At 33.9% G+C, this 22,032-nt stretch overlaps 1 protein-coding gene across 1 annotated transcript; it reads left to right on the top strand.

The window, feature by feature from the left end:
• The first annotated feature begins 386 nt into the window (after positions 1–386).
• LOC123710354 (calcitonin gene-related peptide type 1 receptor) lies at positions 387–21,819 on the top strand. The gene is made up of 10 exons (XM_045662184.1): positions 387–619; positions 15,635–15,760; positions 16,808–16,918; positions 17,760–17,860; positions 18,716–18,807; positions 18,883–19,083; positions 19,201–19,544; positions 19,935–20,152; positions 20,654–20,828; positions 21,217–21,819. The coding sequence occupies exons 2-9, from the start codon at positions 15,685–15,687 to the stop codon at positions 20,696–20,698; spliced, it is 1,188 nt and encodes a 395-aa protein (XP_045518140.1). The 5' UTR covers positions 387–619; positions 15,635–15,684; the 3' UTR covers positions 20,699–20,828; positions 21,217–21,819.
• Positions 21,820–22,032: the final 213 nt, after the last annotated feature.

The raw sequence follows: 22,032 nt of genomic DNA, 5'->3' as shown, positions 1-22,032 counted from the left end.
TAAACATGCGAAATAAGTTGGTAAATCGCCGTTTTTAATAGATGGAAACTGAATTTACGCTACTTACAGATAATGATTATGAGAAAAGTGTAATTGCTTGACTATTTAAGGGTTTTAAATTAAATTACAAGAAGCGAGTATGTTTAAATAAATAAATTTTCCATCTTGATGTAGGCGACATAACTATATATTGCATCTGAATTAACTAAGGCATATTTTCCACAAATTCCGCAATATATATTTACAGATAACCATATTCCTTATTAATTAAATTAATTGAACTTATACAGAAATGTGTATGGGAAAACTACGGTATAGAAAACCAAAATTTTCAGTGAAAACCGCTTTTCATACGCGCCTAAACGTGTGCCAGTGCGAGGCCGACATCCTTGTAAGACGGCTGTGTGTCGTCTCTACAACTTTCCTTTGCGGTTTCGTCTGTACATTCGAATTTTTTAAATCTCATTTAAAGAAACAAGTGTTCTATAGACGTAATAAGCTGTTTTGATTTTAAAAAGTAAAAATACGTACTATACGTATACAGTAGCTGTTTACTAAAACATTTGGTGAATGTGAATGAAAATATTTTATGTATTTGTAGAATTGGTTATTCATCACGGTGCGTATAGTGTTTGAAATACTTTATCTTTATCTGTTTAACTTTTAAAATCATATTAGTTTTGTAAAATTAACTTTACATGCTTTATTTAATTAAATTTACCTATATAACTTAATTAAAAATTTCTAATATTTGATAAGCATTCATGTTATCAAAAAAGCGATTAGTGTTTACAATCTCATTTAGTCACTGCTTTTTTTTCAAACATTTGTTTTTTTCACAAACAACATTGTTTTCTTTTCGACAGCATATATAATTTATAAAATGTAACTCTTACAAGCATATCTGCGGTGTTTTTCTGAATGCGTAGTTATTTCTGTCAACATATTTAAAAGAAAAAAAGATTATCGCATAAATTAACATTAAACATTTCCTTACCCGAACAGAATTCTACGTCCGTAATTATACGAAACAACCTGTTGTTAAATGTATAGCCGAGCTAAATGCTGAACAACCCTTGTACATTACTTTTATTGAACCAGACGCAACGTATTCCATTAACGTCTAGGACCTCTTACTGCGTGAGGAATCTCAAAGGTTATCTAATAATTGTTGTTAAATCTTCACAGTCCTCTCGATTAATAAAGATCTATTTTGATTTGGTCAGAATAAATAACACTATACGAGAAAGGCAAGAAATATATATATCGTTATAAATGGAAAAGGTTTTGTAGGGCAATTCGAACTCACTTCACTTAGCTTTGCGATTGCCCGTAATCGCGCAATGGTTGCGCTGGTTAATGTTGCTTTATTTTTACCTAGAAAACAAAAAACTTGCTCAACTGACTATTCAACCCTGTGTGCTTATAAATTTTACCAAAATTGACATGTTTTCGTACTTTCCCGTAAATGTTTTCGTACTTTCCCGTAAAGACAATTAGTATTTTTTTACGTATAATCAGATATACCAAATTAATTGAATGGAATCGTATGCTAGGTACCGTTTGATGTACAAAATTCAAATTACCGAAATGGCCAGGTGCAAAAGGCTGTTTGGGCACCTATTTGCCTGTTTAGAAAAAATGTCAATAAAACAGATACTGAAATGGGGCATGTCCCATTATTATATTACTGGACCTAACCTACGATTAATGAGAGTAGTGTTGGTTTAGTGGCTTCAGTGTGCGACTCTCATCCCTGAGAGGTAGTAGCTTCAGTTACCGGCTTCACCATTGGGATTTCTTGCTATGTGCGCATTGATTATTCGCTCGTTCGGTAAAGGAAAACATCGTGAAGAAACCAGCATACCTATAGACCCCAAAAGTCGACGGCGTGTGTCAGGCACTGGAGGCCGATCACCCACTTACCTATTAGATTAAAATGACCATAAAATAGACATAGATTTGAGGCTCAAACCTCAATTTGTATTATTAACATACAATTCCATCCCATTCAATTAAATTGGAATTATCACAATGTTGTTATAATCTATCACTAATCCAACGCAAACACTCTTAATCTAAAATAAATGTCTAAGAAAACAAAACAAATATAATTATTTTCTTCTTTATTTAGATAGTAAACGTGATCTCGCATAGAGAAGCTCACAAATAAAGAGTTAATACCAAGAATCTACTCAATAAAAGTTTACATTTTTAGCGTTTTTTATTAAAAGCTTTTTTGCAACAAACTTCGACTTTTCTCCGTTTGATCTCATGTTTTAAGATTTGAAATTGTTCTAAGGTCGTGTACCTTTAAGGTTTGTTACAAGCTTAAAGGGTGGTTAGTGATTATATAAAACATAAGGAGCAATTTGCACTGACATAAATGCGATTTATAGACAACGAAGGAGCGTATTATTGTGTAGAATTCATGTCACTTTCACAGATAATGGAGATAAGAAATTTGCTTTTATGACGCTATTTATTAATTATATTTTCGATTCAAATATATCCTTATTTATAAGAAGTTCTGCGTATACCTTTTTTTACCCTGAGTTCGAAGCCTCGTTCAAACTCCAGCAATGCATTAATACTAATAGTGAAGGAAAATATCACGAGGCTGATGTTAGATACAAAAATTAACGCGTGTGAGATACAAGAAGTCTGAACACCTTGTCTGTAAAAAATATTATCAATTTAGAACTCTCAGGAAATTTTGCAGTTAACGGAATTAAAACACAAAAATGTGTAATTCGGTACTCATAGCTTTGACGCGCCCAATATTTGATAAGCTTTCTCATGATTTACTGAGACTTTTAGATCAAAGGAGAGCCACCAAACAGTTTTTTACCTCTTTATTTGACTAGGCAATACACTGGGTTATTCACTTATGAACCTTCGCTATGTAGCATAGGCAAATTGTATTTTTAGAAGAATACAAAAAAATAAACTAAGACCTTGATAAATTTCCACGAACCGATTCAATATTTTTCTTTTGTCGTCCCGGAACTAATAAAAACCTCCGCTAATCGTATTACATTTAGCAAGCCACGGAACCTACAAAAGCATTATGTCAAGCTAAACTGTAATACGTCAAAATGTCGATGAAAAAGTTATAGTTACCAAGTTGTTTTACTAATAGTCACAATACACAAAATATCACATTACTAATGTGTCTCAGTAGTGGGCTATTGAATTTAAATAGTTTAAGGACACGCATGTTAGGTAACTGCTAGAATTTACAAAGAGTTATCGCTGTGACTAACCCGATTTTGCACGCTTGCTCACTGCGAACACTACTTACGCTTACGTACTCAATTGAGTACTTCATAGTATGTAATTTTTACAAACGTATTCCATAATCTTATTGAGGCAAGGCCACTTTCCTTGAATTACGGGAACGCGCCCTCATACACGGAATAGCGAGACATATTTCAAAATAACAGTGCCCTAAAGTCATATTTGTGTCACATAACGTTATGGAATTAACTGTTAATTTTATTATGAGCTTGGTAACCCTGTCACAGGTATTTTTGAAGTGAAACTTCTTTATCGGCGTTGGGAAAAAATTTACCGCCCCTTTTTTCGGTAATGCGTCAGATTTTTCAGTTACGCGCCATCTTTTTCTTGTCGATTTATTTATAGATAGATATTCAAAGCCATTAATAACAAAAATATATCATAACGATAACAATGATGGTAAAAATTACAATTGAATTCTGTAATAATCTTAGTTGTAATAAGGTAAAATGAAATTATTGTATAATTTGTATTCATGTCTATGATGATAAAAGCCTTTTGTTAAATTTTATATAATTTAATTTTATTTAACCAATTTCTGTAAAGTTGCATATAGCAGAACATTTTTCGAAAAATAAGGTCATAAAGAGTTTCACTTCTTACGTGTGCACACATTTCTTACTTAAAAAGGTTCCCTAATCTTACAATTGTAATGCTTACTTGTAATAGTTAAACATTTGTATTTTTTATTAAGTCAAATGTGATGTGATAAATGAATGTAGCTTTGATAGGAGAGTCGTAGTGCGTTTAATTTTTGTTTTTTGTTAAGATGTTTAGTTAATTTATTTCAGATATAATTCCATCAGCATGTTTATATATATTTTTGAGAGATATATTTATCGTTTTGATCTTGAAACTATGAAAACTTTCATATATTAGTATTCCAACTTTGAAAGATCTACATAGAATATTATTGTTCATGAATGCCGAATCCGAAGCCTTCGGTGACGTATGCCATTGAATAATCAAGAATCATCAATCTACAGCCGACAAGTGTCCGATCTACAAAACGGTCGTGTCTCAAAGGAATTCTTTTACTTTTGTGTAAGACATGATAAAAATCTATTTCAGTATCGATGCATTAAGTTATTGACAACACAACACAGTACAGTACATTTATCTTTCGGCGCGACTTCTCAAAACTGTGGGAAACATAAAAGATCTTTCTAGAAATTTAAGCTTTCAATTGTGAATTGTATTTCTTAAAATTTTGGCTGTAATTGACTAACCTAACTAATTGACAAAAGCACTACTTACATCTACACTGCGATTGTTTCACAATTAAGTTTATGCCGGTTTAGAAAAAAACCGCATCAAATGAAATCTAGTAAGTGACAAATTAACTTTTAATTTCGAGCAAGCCAAAGCAAAAGTATTAAAATTCAGTGATTATGAGGTACGACTGGTCTAACTTTATTTATGTAAGTAAGTAGTTTTATTATTATTTGTAAATCTAAATGTCAAATAATTTACCTAATACTGTGAGGAATTTTTGCCATGAAAGGTTTGACAATTGGCAACACAGAAAATGAATGAACATGCAAAATATTGATGGCCCCTGAGATATTCGCTAGACAAAACCCATAAATAAGCTAAAACGTACACGTTCCTACTTTTATTTCAACTACGTTTTCTGGATACATAAAAGATTTTTCAAACGTAAAACTATTTGTATTTCTCTTTTACTTCTTTTTTACAACATAAATGTACGTTACCAAAGATTCTTCATTGTAATTCTTAAAAGATGAACAAATTTAAGTAATAACAATTGTGGTAGCCGAAATAATATAAAATTGTACATTTTATAAATTCAAATGAAATAATTATAAAATTGTTGTAATTTTACACGCTTTATTCTCATATAAGATTACTAGACTATTATGTTATCGACAAGCAGTGTGGGTGACGAACTACCTACAGTACTACAACACACGATTGAATCCACAAACGGCAACTATAAGATTACTATTATATTTTATCAGTGAGCTTAGAAACTGTTGATACTCTTGGTGTTGTGAGTCACACGATGAAAATCACGGTAGTAGGCGAGACTGAGCGCGAGCGAGTAAATAAACTTTATTTTTACCTGCGAGCCTATCCGGCTGTTTATTCAGCTGGAAAAGTTTTCTCACTTCAAATCTTCGCATGTTTGCAATCATTACACCATACAGGGTGACCATTTATTGAATATTCTTTCAAAAATTACAATTAGGTAAATATTTACAAAACTATTTACATATACTCACGTAATAGAATTAGGTCATTCTAATATGACCAAGCATTAATAAAAAAAATTTATTGTTGGTAAAATCATGTTTTATAGGGGAAATAATTTAGCGTAAATAAATATCGAACCCCGGCTGTGAACCTGAATTTTCTTTCTATGTGCGCTTGAATGGTGAAAACATCGTCAGAAAACCGGCTTACCTTAGACCTAAAAAGGCGTCGGCGTCAGGCACAGAAGGCTGGTCACCTACTTGCATATTAGATTGACAAAATATCATGAAACAACTACAGAAATCTGAGACTTAACGTTGTAGCGCCACAGATTGTTTTTGTTGTAAATAAACTAAAATAGCCACCAGTGCTCTAATATCATAAGCATAGTGAAGACAATCTCCATTAGCCTGTCCCAAAGTACGTTGTTACGTTGATGAATCAACATTACGTTGAACGTGCGTTTGTCTTCACAAGATTACAAATGCATGGAACAGCCGGTTCATAGTAATTGACACAATGACGATCCGCCAGACGACTTTGATGCGTCAATCAAGACACGCCATTGTGTTCGTTCCTGTCTGACCGCGTTCTTATTTATAACCTTTTAGAAAATTAAGTAATGCAGATTATTTAATATTATTAATGCATTAAACATAATATAACTTTGTTACCATTAATATAATAACTTTGAAATTAAAGTGCATATTTAAATATAGCCAGTTGTAGTTAATTAGAAATTCACCCAAGAACAGAGATTTCAATCTCGGAACCTACTCAGTATTTCATTAAATAATCATAAGATTCTGGCTATTCCGTGACAACCCCGTGACGCTGAAGTTGACATTTTGGAAAAAAATTGCGCTCTTAGAATAAATAATTACTAAGGCTGGCCGTCATTTACAAAGGATATATATTACTGACGGAATAAAAAAAGTCGAAAGGTCTTTGAACTGATTCCCCAAATAATTCGTATTTAGCTTAACAGAAACCCTGTGTATGATTCTAATCATAAACAAATTGCGGATGATAAGCAGCTGTCGTCGTAAAAGCCAATAAACGGTTTTATTGCGCTAGTCCAGGGTTTCTTCTATTTTTACATACCAACATTTCCACCATTTTATTGGCATTCAAGAAACACTGCAGAGCTTTTCAGGTTGATTTTTCCAGAGAAAATTCCAATCTTGCTTAATGAAGCTTATTAAACTTTGCTTGTCTTTCGTGCTACAGCAGACATTTTCTCTTAATTCGTCGATACAAGTTTCAGCAACTTCACGCTACGTACTCTTTCTATATAAATAAATAGTTAAATTAATTAATAGTTAATAAAAAAAATAGTTACATCTTATAAGATTATTTATATATCTTATCTATATAAATAATCTTATAAGATTTAACTATTTTTTTCTATATAATGTGTTTTCGTATATATTCATTGTATACTTAATACAATGAATATTTCATTCCTACTTCCTGCGATCGTTCAATATAAATTGAAGAAGCACTTACATAATGCATTGACGGAGAGTGGCTCCGGAATACAGGAGTTCAATTGCTATCATATCATCCTATACGACTAACTAACATTGACACGATACGATTTACAAAGGAGCAATACTGACGTACATTTTAATTTTCTCCTTTCTTCCTTCCTATTTACTTCCTTTTATTTAATAATAATAGTATGTCATTACAATTGAACATTGGAAATTGATTACAATTATTGAGATGTTGTTGTTACTTTCGTTATTTTAAATAGAATGCCCACTCCCGACCTTGGATACTTTTAGGCAAAATTAACATTATATTTAGTCTTGATAAGAGGGCATCGATTAATTAGAAATCTTACCTCTAGACTCCCGTGCGTTATCAAACTAAGTAAATAGGAATCTGTGGGAATTACGGCCATTAAATGTTATGGTCTAACTGCATTATACTATAATTAAAGGCTGTAAACTTCCTTTTATATGCAAAGTGAATAAGAGTATAGGTTATTTAATGAAATACTCTCTATTTGGGCAAGTATCAAATAATATTTAGGTCACCCTGTGGCTTGAAAGCGTATAGCGCGTATTAAATATCAATTAGTGAATCTTTGTCCCTCCTAGTCGAATTAGTATGATATCAAATTTTTGACGCATTACAATTTCAAACATTACTTGTACAGGTCATGAGTATTGGGTAAAAATATCATCAAAAAGTAGAAACGCTAAATTCATAAAAAAGTAAGCATATTATATTTACAAATCATTGGAGCATCGCGACAACAACAATGCACTTGAGCAATTATATACATAACGGGTGATAATTTGGATAAAGGTATACTTACAGTATATTGTATATTGATCAGTCAATCAGAATCTAAATTCTATCTCGAAATTATTGTGATCTGAAGCGGGTGTTTCCTGAGCATGCAACGCGGACTTCATCACTGCCTTCTATCAATGGATTTTTCTGCGCATTTGCTGTTTTGGTGAAAGCAACGGACGAATCTAAACCCTTCTAATTGTATATGTCTTCGACCCAAAAATCTACCTATAAAGACAATTTATCAGAAAAACAGATATAGAAATCTAAGAACAAAACAATGCTTCATCGCTTTTCGCTTAGACTTCACATCACTTGAAAAATGGCCGAACCACTGGAATTAATGGAATCTCGATTGAGATATTTAAAGCCCCATCTCCTGCTGTATGGTACTAAATAATAGTATTTCTCTGTTTTCATACCTCAACACAACAATATAACATTTACCGTTTCAACTCTCTCATATCACATTCAATTCCTCATATTTTTAACACTAGACTGCAAGCACACCTCAATCAAGAACTCGCACCTGAACAAATTGGATTTGAGAATCGAAACGTCACTCGTGAACCAATCCTTATACTACGAAAATTTTTATTAAAATCTAGGAAGGAGGAACATCTACACAGAGTACATAATGTGCTTTACTTTGTAGGACTGCAGGGAATCTCTGTGGAGGGTCGCAGGATTAACCACCTAAGATATGCTAATGATGCAAGAATTCTTGACAAGATATATGAAGATTTAAAGGAATTACTGTCTCATCTACGAGCAACTAGTGTTATTTATTTTGACTCGCCTCGCGATAAGACGAAGGCGATGATAGTAGACCGATCTGGACATAACGATATAGCAATCCAGAGCAATGATAACTGCGAAGTAACGGCGAAACGGTATTACTATTTTCACATGAATTAAGTCGCGAGGGCAATATCTACCAGTCAATAAAATGTTTCCCTCGAAATTCGATTCGAGAGGCAATACTTACTTATTACGTAAAAAATGTAGGGTACTGGTCGCGCACAGGCATAGGGACCTTGTCTAGTAAATTTACAACAAACTTATTATTCGGCTAACAGAAGTAGGTACGCTTCAGGGTTAGAAGGAATAAAGAGACCAATTAATAAAAACCGCAGTATAACGGTAAGCAAGAAAATATGATGTGAAATTAAACCAATTAGTCTTCTTAAAAATGATATTAGATGTTAGCCACATTATTCGATAAACTTTTTTTAATTAAGCAAACCCATCAATATAAACTGTATATTGATGGGTTTGCTTAATTTACTCTTAGATTAATTAAAAAAAAATTGTACACATTAAAATCTAATTTTGTCGACGCCGATAAAATCATAAATACTAGAGCGGGCGCCGAGAAATATCGACTGCATTAGGTACTTCATATAACACCGAAACAATGTAAATGAAGCTTTGTACAAGCTTGAAACTATAATATTGGTATATCGCCTAAACTAGTAATAAATATACCCCATATTTATTGATTGAATAAGCTTGTCAACGTGGGTGTACTCTACAGACACTACAAAAAATAAAATTTGCTATTATCTTGTAAGCATTAATAGACAAGTTAAAAGTATAGATAAGAAAACTATGAGAACAGGGATTTTGCAGTGCGATGAAAACAACTGTCGACGTCCAAGCCAAAACGCGTTTCTTGGAAAGGGATGTATTGACTTTAAGACTAAATATGATAATATTAACCGTGATTGTTATTATGCAAACGATGGTTGAAAAAATCTTTAGAACACTTATTTAAAACAATACAGTTTTAATTTTACTTATAAAGACCAAAATATTCTTATATTTCTGCACGGTAACACCATGACTGACTGGTTGATAAAGTGATGGTGCGCAATAAAAATTCTTAACGGGTTACGAGCGATGTAATTTCGCTGACCTCTGAATATGGTATTCCGCTTTAGGTATTCATCCGAACAGGAACTTACATCTTTCAAACATTCTCCATGATATAAGCTAACTGACTCCACATGAATAGTTCGCGTGCATGTCCGTGTAATGTGTTCATTATTCCCTTTACTTTGGGGATTCCAGTTGAGATATGCATTGCAATATGTGTTTGTGTGTAGTCGCTTCTGAGGGTGTGACCAATTAATATTCAAGTAACGATGTTTGATCAGCTCGTCTATCGGAAGCTATCGTTTGGGTTTTAGTTTAATTCTTTCGATCCAAAGAGTGCTGAACTATAAAAAAATATATATTTTTATTAGTGAATTCGATTAATTATTACTCTTTAGTAATATTTCAATTAGCTGTCCTGTCCTGGTTAAGGAAGTTATATAATTGGCTACTGCGCACTTTATCAGTACCAACCACACCCGGAAACTATTAAATTTATCTTAAATTTACTCAAATGTAGAAAGAATATCTAATTTTCTTTTCGTAACGGAATGAACCTTCGTGTCCATGAATAAACTAATGTTTGCACGAAGTTTTGCGCAGCGCAATATGTAAAATAGGAGGAATCTTTATTATATTTAACGTATTGTTAGCCATACTCATTGTATTTCGAGTTTCTATACCTCTTAATGATAATGACCTCGCTTACTGCCAAGGATTCTCTACTTTACGTTGTCAATAACGAGCTTGGTCTCTAAATATTATTAGTGTCCCTGTTTCCTTATCAATATCGACACAAAAACAATAAGTATTACAAATAACATTGGCGGATTTTATTGTTGGCAATAATCTTCTCGTTTAAGACTTAAATAACTTAAAATAAATTTGCCTAGTATTCTGTCCGAACACCTCCCATTACGAAAAAATTTTGCTAGCGGTGAGAGAGATTTGACAATGCAGTTTAATTATGAACTTAATATTAATTAAATGTTTTTATATAAAATACTATTTTATGTATATTTTTCTCGTAAACGCTACGTTTAAAAACAATACCTTATGGAAATAGTGTGTGAAAAACAATGTGATATTTTAGAAAGCTTTCCATTTCAACAATGCAAAATGTGTTCATTAATATTCACGAAATCAGAATATATGGATATGTAACTAGAGTAATAATTACTGTACACAGAAAACAGTATTGTGAGATTAACGTGAGTGTTTCTGCATTACAAAGTCAAATCTAATCTAACTTTAACGTCTGAATTATAAATAACTAATACTATATATATAATAACTAAATACTACTAAAAGTACTAATAACTAATTTGCGCCTGTGCACTTGAACTCCACAGCCCAAGAGGCTCTACTCAAAGGAAACAAAATCGAAGTTGGAGGAAATACTCTTAATTTGAGCCATTTATTATATTTCGCATGCTCTCCGGCAGCGCCAGCTCTTTTTCTTTTCCGAGGGAGGTGAGACGGGGCTAACGCGTCCACAACACAAGTAGCATCCGATATCAAAGCCCGTCCCATCCTATAAGGAATCAACTACATACCATCCGACCGCTTGCTAGCGTATCTAGCTATGCAACATGGCTCTAAAATGGCTGGAATATTGAGGAAGGCAAAAGAGTGGCGCATGATGTCGATGATCACAGCCTGGCGAGAAAAAACGAACTGCACTTTTTTGGCAATGGAGGCCATGGTGTCTACTTCAAAGACACTTATAGAAGTATTAATTTGCAATTTAGTTACGAATACATAATAAAGTAATTTTTAACTGTGTTAGTATTACTAACTAATAAGTTTATAGTCCTCCGTACTGGAAAGCTTGGTTATGGAAGGCTTGTTGACGAACCCAAGTAACGATAGCCCTGATGATGACCCATACGAAGAAAATTTATTCGATTTAACATACAGGAGCAATGAGTCTCGACACTGATTCTTACGCTAAGATTACCATAACCAAAATAAAAACAATGTCAAGAGTTTTGATCACATCTTTAAGTTTATTAATACTCAAATTTTACATCTAACAAGTTTAGAACGATTGTAAATCTTAATTTACCTTGAACTTAAGCGATGCGGATGTTGTTTGATTCATACGCCATAATCTTCTATCAAAGGTGCTATAAAATTCTAAATATAATTTATAATGCAAACCAACACAAGTGATATAATCAGGAGATGTTTTATAGTTACCACATTCAACCAAAGAAACAATATTAATACAATAGGTAATTATTGTTAAACAATGTTAAATAATATCTCGTTGATTGCCAACTTAGTTTCATCACAGCGATTTCGGATTTTATTAGCCATTTGTGGCCTGTCTCCTCCAAAATCCTTATTTAATTGTGGATTTTTTTTATTGCAGCTTAAAATACAATTCGGGTTTGCATTATGATACTTTTCTTACAATTACCATATCGTTTATAAATTGTGTACAAAGCCGAATTTGTCTTATTTCGAGTTCACTGTTTCCATTATTATTAATATTTTAAAAAATATGCACCGTAGATTATTAGACTTTTTATAGCCAAGTGGCCAGTCTTGACGTCACTCGGTTTATAATAACTCCAATCGCACCCCGGTAAGCAGTAGGCTTCTAATCGGAAACGTGTCTGGAGCTTTGTGAATTGTGGTTATCCTGGCTGACTTATTTCCGTAACATGCTTGCTCTCGCAACTTTACTTCACGTTATCTAACGCTGTATGTTGATTAATAAACTACGAATAATAAAGCAAGTTTTAATGATTGCTAATGAAATAAACGTATGCAACGTTGCAGGACACAGGTAGTCAATTAAACGTGCTTAATTGAAATTTTGTTAATAAATAATTATTTTATGCTTTCGCTTTGCTGCTAAACGAATGCAGTACTGAATAAAATTAACTAGCATAAATGTCAATATTGTTTATTCAAGTAGATTAAGGTCAAAATATTAACACAATAAAGGAGCTGGGCCTCTCTGTAGTAAATTATAATCGGATTTTTTAACATCGACGTGTGGAATGTCGCAGGCATTCGCAATTAAGTGTTTTATAACATTTTTATTGCCTCGCGCCATCAGATGTAATGGCGATGTTACGACCACTTTTATATAGCATTATATACAGTGCTCTATATACCACAGTCTTTATGTCTTGATTCAGTGTCTTCTAGTCATGGCCTAGTCTTGTGTCAATGTCAAAAAGCACATCAATTCTATATCTAATTTTGCTAATTAAGGACTGAGGTGATGCCTTTTTGTAATCTTAGATTGGCATCAGCACGTCTTTCTATATACATCAGTGTGTAAATATAAGAAGTTATTAAAGAGTACGTCGATCTACGAAGGGCGGCAGAAGCGGAATCTATTTCCGGGCTAATAATAAAAGCTTCGCAGTCATCGAGGCCTAATTGTGCGCATATTTGCGGAGCCTTTTCAAATTCAAATCATGAAATTTTTAATAGGAATAATTATAATTATGTACTTATATAATCTAAAAACTGTTTGTAAAGATTTAATACCAATGAATGCCAGATACGTGGCATTATCACTTAAGCAAAAACATTTTGCTGCACATTAAACAGTCAATTGTGAATGAACAAATATTTTCTGTGTTAAAAGATGCCGACTAAGAAACTTGTAAAATTACAATGGAAATCACAGTTAATTATTTATATTCCGCCTGAACCCTTAGAAGAGCACTTGTAACACAAAGTAACGTTCATCGTGGACAAATGAATCATAATGTATCCGCAAACCCCCACATTTCGGGTCGTTATCTCTTAAATAAGCAGAAAGAGGATGAAAAAGCGTCGGTATCTTTAGAATAAGCAGAAGAAAATTGCGGTTTGTAAATCGTCATTGAGTAGTTGAGTTTATTACGCATCTGTAAATCAGGGTCTGGCGGGAGCCGGTCGCCGGGTAATTCGACATTATTTGATTCCACGATTTAATTGATTGCCTTCTGTCCTTTGAGAATTCGCTATATTGGGTTTAAACGTTCGGGATTGTTATTGGATCGGAATTGTCAATCTAGCGTCGATTGTTGACCCCACGCTATTGGGGAATGATTATGTTATTGACTTCCTACTGGTATTATGACAATTAAAGGCTAATTAGTAGCTGTTGCTTCTGGGATACAAATTAAGTATAAGGCGTCCTTTATGAGCCAACATTAATGAAAAATATTGGAACAATTAGATTACTACTTGGTTGTAAAAGGTAAATTTAAAAAATCATCTTTTAAGTGTTTATGATAAAATCTTCGATCAGAAAAAGAAACTTACGTTGATTATTATAAAATTACGTTGTTTGTCCGTTATGGACTCCTAAACCACTCCAAACACACGCCGTGTGCTGTTTGATCTATGATTTGTTTCTACTGTGCGTGTGTATAGTACTGAACTCCTTTTAAACGGCTGGACCGATTTGAATGATTTTTTGTATGCGTTTGGGTAGAGCCCTGGATGGTTCAAATTCACAAATCAGCCCGGCAGATGGCGCTGTAGACGATATTTTCATACTTTGTTTAATATCCTAATCGATATCACTAATCGAAATATCATGCAGGACAACGTCCGTCGTGTCCGCTAGTTATAGTATAAAATTTGTGATTAAAATTAGTTCTTTTATTTCGTTCATGAACGTTGCCCTTAATATTTTTAGTTGTAGGAAGTCACTTAAAGGCTTTATATAATCTTTCAATTTTATTAATATCTAGATGAATTATGATTACGGTTAAAAAGCTAAACTTCAAAGCGGAACAAAATTAATAGGCAACGCAAAATCTACTCTTTGTTATTTTATAACTTCCTCGTAGCTCTTTAAAGTAAAGAAATCCTTTTTTTACCAGAGAATATTGTGGACTTAGGAACTTTCGTGATATCGTTATAAACGAAGTTGGCAAAATTTGTTATTTGGTAAAGGATGGGCGGACACTCCCCGGTAAAATAATATCGTTAGGGCGACGACGTTTTACCTCGATGTATTATTTATTATTATTTGTATGAGTAACACAAGTGAAAAATATAAGTAAAAAGTTATAAGGAAAAATGATGAAGTCTCGAAACCGCTAATGTGGTAAAGGGCAGACATATTTTTGAGACCGTTTCCTTGTCGTTTTTTCTTTTACAGTCTTTATTCAGGCATACTGTCGATTTTGGGTCTAAGATTTTCTTGCTTTCTCACGATATTTTTTCTTAACCATATAAGTAATATCAAAGGGGTTCAAAGTGAAGAGTAACACTAAGATAAGGCGTCCATGCGTTGGGCTGTCTCTCTCCCTAAAATATGGCGATTGTCCCGATGGCTGGCCATGCGTGATACTCGTGAACGGATGCTACTTGAGGTGATTGGTCGTACTTGAATTCGTGTATGCGGGGATATTAGTTATTTCGACTACGTATTTGCGTGTTGTTTCCACGAGAATGTAGTGGGGGCTCCTAATTCACCATGCCTTCTGCTGACAGAGGATATTAGGATAACATGTGGAAAATGGTGTAATGTTTACAGCTCCTTACAAACGTTGTGAAAAACTATAAATTGGCGATTAAAAAGAGTGGCGGAGAGTTTATTACCAGTTCTTCTTTTCCCTTGTACGCCCTTGATTTGAGAACTAACTGGCAGTAAATCTAAAATTAGAAGTGTTTTATTTAAAATTATAACCTATATGAATAAATGATTTTGAATTTGAATTTAACACTGCTTGTACAAAAAGCAGAACGTTACAGCAGTCACTATGTTGTTCAAAAAAAAAAATAATATAGAAAAAAACACCAATTGTAGTAGTCAATGTAATAAATCTGCTATCCTTACTGACTTGCCAGCAGCAGTTTTCTTAACATGCATTCATAAAAGGAATACGACTACTCGGGACTACCTTAAAATAAAACACTTAATAACCTCAAAAATTTTCACATAAATGTTTTTTTATTATTTCAGGAAAATGGAAGGCAGGTTAATAGCACATAGAAATCAATAGGTGGAAGACCATGGAAGATCCGGAGCGGATTGCCCGGGAGCAAACAGAGTGTGACATCGCCAACAACAACACGGAACCGCCTACTGGTAGAGCTTTCTCTGGAATTCCAAATATTTATAAATGTCACCCAACCAATTTATATCGTATACAGTATAATATAATCCATATTATATTATAAGCCTTCCGTTTTGGTATTATAAGTGTCCGTTTAAGCGGAGGTTAAATAGGCATCTCCTGAACAGTCGTGCTCTCCAGTAGGCCACATATCACTTAACATCAGGTGACATGGTGGGCAAATGACTGCCCAGTTCTATTTAAAGAATGTCCTTTCATTCATCATTGATATAGAATTCTAAAATACTTAGCTTCAGTATTTCAGGATTTTGTCTTTTTATTGGTATTGTTTGTTACAAAAACATTTAACAACATAACCTTTATCCTCCACGCTGTTTTTCGATAGGAATAAATGTTAAAAGCCAGCGGGAGGCACAAAGCTATTTAAATGATAGGACATGAAACGTTTTAAAATTGAGTAAGCGTGGCAGCCTCCCATCATCCGAAATGTTATTTTCTACGGCTTTTATTGACGTACTGCAACCGTAATAACTGAGTTATAAATATAATTAGTGGTATTTTATGATACAGGGTTAATTATACGATATTTCAGTTGGGCCTCTAACGGAGCATGGAGCAGACACATTTCACAATTTTAAGCCTTCTTTCTGTACCTGTACCGCAATAATTATATAATTCCTGGAAATTAAAAACCTCCAAGAGCATAAAATACATAAAATGTTCGTAATGTTCTGTAACTGAACGTAAGCATACTCTTTGAGGGAAACTGAAGAAGACCAATGTCCAGAAATAGTTGTGAAACAAATTAATTGATGGAGTACGCGTCATCCATTAATTAATTACTCGTAGTTAATGCCGACCTAAATTTAAATAAATAATATCGGGTGATCGTAGTGGTTACGCTTGATAAATTAAGTTAATCTTGAATGAACTTTTAGATAACGTATAAAATTTATTATATTCTATATAATTTATTCTGTAATTTTTTCATTTGTTGTTACACCCATTAGTCAGATCTGCCCTGCTCAGCCATCATTAATTCATTCGTTTTTCCTTAGGGTTATACTGCAAAGGCACATACGATACTTGGCTGTGCTGGCCACATACGCCAGCAAACAGCACTGCGTTAGCACACTGCCCCGAATTTGTACCCGGATTTAGCCCAGAATGTATGTATATCGATTGTTAAACTTACTTCTGAAAGAGCTCAGGGGTTCTGTTCCGAGATATAGGAAAGGCTTCGATGGCAAGGTTTTACACGTTTAAAACTGTTAAAATTCTATCGTCCCCTACCATTGTTCTGTTTCTTACTATTTAGATTTCAAATGTATGTCACATTCTTAATATGTAATCATATTGCAAAACAGATTTGCTACTTACGCAAAGACATTCTCCATCGGATTCAAAAAGGCAGGTCCTAAAGGTAAAGGTAGCCTTTAGGGACAGATATTATAGTACTGTTATTTGAAAGTCCTCGATTTTATGTCGCACAGGAGAATTGAAAAGAGGATTACGATGTGGATGAACTTATGTTCCGAAACTTTGATATAGCTGACGAAAGAAAGTTAAAAATATTTACCAATTGTATAATTCGTAAATATATTTCAACTATCTAAAATTACCTTTATAATTGACGTTTATTTATTAACAACTAAATTGTTGTATTGAAAATTTAATTGGATTAGTTCTTAATCGTGATAGCTTATGAAATAAAGTCACGAGTATTTTGTCGGTACCAGAAGCTAAGTTTAAACAGGTTCATGGTCGGGCAAACATGAATTGTTCCAAGAAAGTTTACGCAAAACAAATTATTAAAATGGAAAAACAATTCGTCAAGCCAGTTATACCCACTATGTTCTAATGAGTTTATCTATGTTTATGGCCCTCATTCCAACGTATATTTCGCTCTTAGCTTACGAATCTCTTAGTATTGGCATAAGCTTGATAAGATTTGGTGTGATAAATAAATTGGTTACTTCATAAATAAGGTAATAGTTATATTCTTTTCAGTATGGGCACACAAGGAATGCACATCTGACGGAACGTGGTGGGAACACCCTGATTCTGGAAAGCCTTGGTCAAATTACACCACTTGCGTTAAAGCAGAGGAGGTAATCTCAAACACGACTTAAACAAAACTAGAACCAAACTTATAGAATAAATATAAACGCGAATTATTTATTATTGTGAGACAAGGATTAATTAATTACTTTATTTAGATAAATAAATGTTGTTTACATATGTAGGACTCGCTGAATAAATAAAAAAGTATGTTTAAAACACCTTAAGTATCTTCGTATTTGTATGAAGCTTAGCAAATTTAATTGGTAAATAATAAAAAAATTCTACCTTCAAAGAGTCTTATGTGCAAAGGAAATATATATAATGTTAGAGTATGCTATTTTTATTTACGAAAAACGGGGGTTTGGGGTATATTACAATACACTCTGTCTGGACGGGATGTGTCGTGTCAATTATGTATATCACACATAGTTGTCTGCGTCGGTAGCCAGACGTGAACAATAGGGGTCGCCATGCACCGATGGCTCCATGTTCACATCTTCCGGGTGCTCGATTATTCTACAGATTTCTGATCAGATTGAATTTGCCCACTTGCTACGCTAATACTTATTTATTTTTTCGTTTCCGAATTTTGCATTACTTAATATTTACTAAAACCGTATTGTTTAGTATTTGATAAAGCTTGCTATAGCAATCGATTCGATAAAAATTAAAACATCTGTTTTATTATGATAGCAATAATCAAATCAAACGAATGGAATAAACAAAAAAAGCAAAATGACAATATAAATTACGAAGTTGGCTTAGATCTAATGGCGCTAACTTTTCTATTAAATAGCCCAATTTATATTAAACTGAAACTGACATAAACATCGTAGGCGTAAAGTAATTAAATAATTGTCAAGTTAAGAGATGTAAGAAAATAATAATTCTTGTTATTTCAGGATGTCAGCGAAGTTATAATATTGTTCCAGACAGGCTACAGCATATCTCTCATTGCTCTTCTTATCTCTCTAGCTATTCTGTTGTATTTCAAGTAAGCTTCACTATAATATTTTACTATAAATGTTGTAAGTAGAATCAGTCGTGACAAAGGAAACTGCATTTTCAGAAGTCTTCGCTGCGCAAGAATAACAGTGCACATAAACTTATTTGCGTCGTTCGCATTGAACAATGCTTTGTGGTTGGCGTGGTACGGCCTCGTAGTCAATGATGCAGACACTCCAAAGGAAAACCCACCCTGGTGCCAACTCCTCAACGCTGTACTCCAATACGCTCTTCTCACCAACTACACCTGGATGTTATGCGAAGGGTTTGTCATGATTAAAAATTAAACAAAAAAATAGAGTACCTAATATTTGAACCCCTTGAGGGACAATGATAAAAAATTTGAAAAAATAATAATAATAATATTGGTTTTGACTTACAGATTATATCTACACACAGTTTTAGTGAGCGCGTTTGTCTCGGAGCGACGCTTAGTCAGAGTTCTTTTGGCAGCCGGGTGGCTCCTACCCATACCTTCAGCAATAATTCACGCGGCTAGACGCGGGACTGCCAACGATCCCTTCTGCTGGGCTGATGAAGGTGCACCAAGACCGGAGTTAGCAGTTCTAGTTCTTGCAACTGTGATTTTGAATCTTGCGTTTTTGTGTAACATAGTGAGAGTGTTGTGTACTAAGTTAAGGGCGGGCGGCGGGGCGGGAGTCGCAAGGCCTTCTGCTACTGCCCTTCATGCACTGAGGGCTACCTGCTTGCTGGCACCGCTTTTGGGTAAGGAAATAACTTTTATCTTTTAATATTTTCTTGTGTAAAGGTCTTTTAAGACACTACTACGCTACAGAGTCGCCTAGTTTAAAATAACCACTTAGTGTTTCCATTTTGTCGTGAGAATAATAATATAACGTCAATTAATTCAACGTCGATTTGATGGCGAACTAATTTAAGATATAATATTCATCTTCAAAATTACCGACAAATAGAACGTATTTATCGTAATCCTATCACTTAGCTCTAACTGCGTGTTAACAAGCTAATTAGTCACGCTCAAATAATTTTCCATGTAATAAAATTACATTGTTCTCTTTGATTGGTTTGATGGTTGATGAAATTTGTAATGAAGAATCCAATCCTTAGTATTTATGGCATCTTTGTTGCTTGTAGGTGTTCAATATTTGCTTACACCATTCCGGCCCAGCCGTGAAGCCAGCTGGTGGCGGGCCTACGAGTACGTGGCAGCCATTATTACGTCGTTGCAAGGTCTTTGCGTGGCTGTGCTGTACTGCTTTTGCAATGGCGAAGTGCTGGCTCAGCTTCGGAGGCGGTGGAGAATTCTCACCTTCAGACCAAGAGCTAACTCCACTACTAATACTACCGTCTCTGTAAGTAAAACTCTTAGATTTTTGAGACTACGGAGAAGGTCATTGACCAATATAACAGTTGAACTTAGAGTAGAAAGCTAATATCCAACCGAAACAAGAGAAAATTCCATCAGTTCAACGTACATTTCTGTATGTCTACAATTATCTTAAAAACTGTTTACCCGAATTGGATAATTTCATTATTGAGATATTACTTTGTTATTGTGTAATTTCGAAGGCAGACCTTTAAGCTCCAAGCACTTCAGGCACTTACGAACTAAGTTAGTAATTTTTAGTGATGTTAAATTACATTACTACGCCTATAGCGAGCTTATCTCCTAAATGCCTCAATTGCTACACATCTTGCCTAAATGTACATTTCCTTTTAAAATCGGCAACCTCTCACATTGTCCCGTATTGTCAATATTATTAAATGTTCTAGATATATTTCACACTGTGTTTCAAACCAAATTTATACATAATAAATTAAATGTTTGGTCGTAATACGTGATGCACATTTAGTTTGTACGGTCCGGCGGGGCGGGCGGAGGGGATGACCGCGTGTGACTGGCGGCCGGCGGCGCGGAGCCCGAAGCCCCACCGGACGAGAGACAACGCCGGATAAGGTTCGAGGAGGACGACGACGCGCCGCCGGACGCGAAACTCATATGACACTCTGAATGTGTCCTTACCGCCTGTAAGTTTCCTTTATTTTGATGTCATTACCATCATTGTTTAACTCACCGATATGCTGGAAAGAATGAGTTTTCCGGCACAACACAATCGGCTTCTGTCACCAGAAGACGAGACAAATTCAGGATGACTTTGAACCTTAACTGAAATATATGAATTAATTACCACGTATATAGTTCCAAATTTACGACACCAGCGCCCGTACGCTACAAAATCCAATAGCTTTCGACTTCTAGCGGCAGCATATCCGATGTTTTTGTATGCAAGTTCGTTGTCGGTATCGCTATTGCAAGTTAAATAATAAGAGCCCTGGAATATTAAGTCAGAAGTATAATATAATTAATTTTACGAAGCCATATTTACTAACTAAATAGTTACCCAATTTGTTTCAGAGTCAGTGTTATTATTGGGAATCCTGAAGACATTATGCAAACATTTATTATTAACTGTTAACTGTGTTGTGTACCGTAAAGTTTATAATTGTATCTTTGTCGTAATTGATATGTAAATAAAAGTAAGCAGCGATATTACTGTTTTATGTGGTATTTTGTGTAAAGAACGCGGTTGAGACAAGAGATCTAATTACTTAATGTACTTTTCTTTTAAATATTATAAACACCTTGTACATAGTTTAGTATTAAAATATCCTAATATTCATTTTTTTAATCCGTTTTATTCTTGGATCAAATGTATATATTATCCTTAATATTACCGTTACTTCCCTATTTATTGTAAAACAAAAAGAACAATGTTACAAAAAAAGTAAATTAAGTACCTAAATGTAAACTATACCAGTGTATTCATATCGATGTAAGAAATAAACTGTACATAGCAAGATAATTATGACAGGGGAGAGGAACGCTTAGAATAAAAGTATAAGATAGAACCTGAGTCTATTACCTAGTATCTACGATATACCATACATATTATCGTACCATGTGAACTATGAACTTTCTGTGTTTTAAAATCGTTATTTGCATTTAATAAAATCAATGTGGTGGAAAACTTTTATTACACCTAACTCCCGCAATAAATCAAAGAGTTTACACGTCGTACATTTGACAAATGAAAATTTAGGACTTGACATATTTTTTTTAAAACATTAAATTAGAATCATTATAATTTAATGTTTACAAAATAATGAGAACAATAAACCTATAGTAACCTATAGAATCATATCAACTACTCTTCTATTATTATTAAAGTGA

The sequence above is a fragment of the Pieris brassicae genome, chromosome 5 (genome assembly GCF_905147105.1).
Source record: "Pieris brassicae chromosome 5, ilPieBrab1.1, whole genome shotgun sequence".
In the NCBI taxonomy this organism is placed as follows: domain Eukaryota; kingdom Metazoa; phylum Arthropoda; class Insecta; order Lepidoptera; family Pieridae; genus Pieris; species Pieris brassicae.
Note: the sequence above shows the minus strand (reverse complement) of the source record. Positions and strands in the feature narration are given on the sequence as shown.

Bases quoted from the DNA above. Each gene is read 5' to 3' on its own strand.
- LOC123710354 (XM_045662184.1), top strand. From the start codon at position 15,685: ATGGAAGATCCGGAGCGGATTGCCCGGGAGCAAACAGAGTGTGACATC. The intron at 16,919-17,759 runs GTATGTATATCG...TATTCTTTTCAG, and splicing joins ACCCGGATTTAGCCCAGAAT to TATGGGCACACAAGGAATGC. The intron at 17,861-18,715 runs GTAATCTCAAAC...TTGTTATTTCAG, and splicing joins CTTGCGTTAAAGCAGAGGAG to GATGTCAGCGAAGTTATAAT.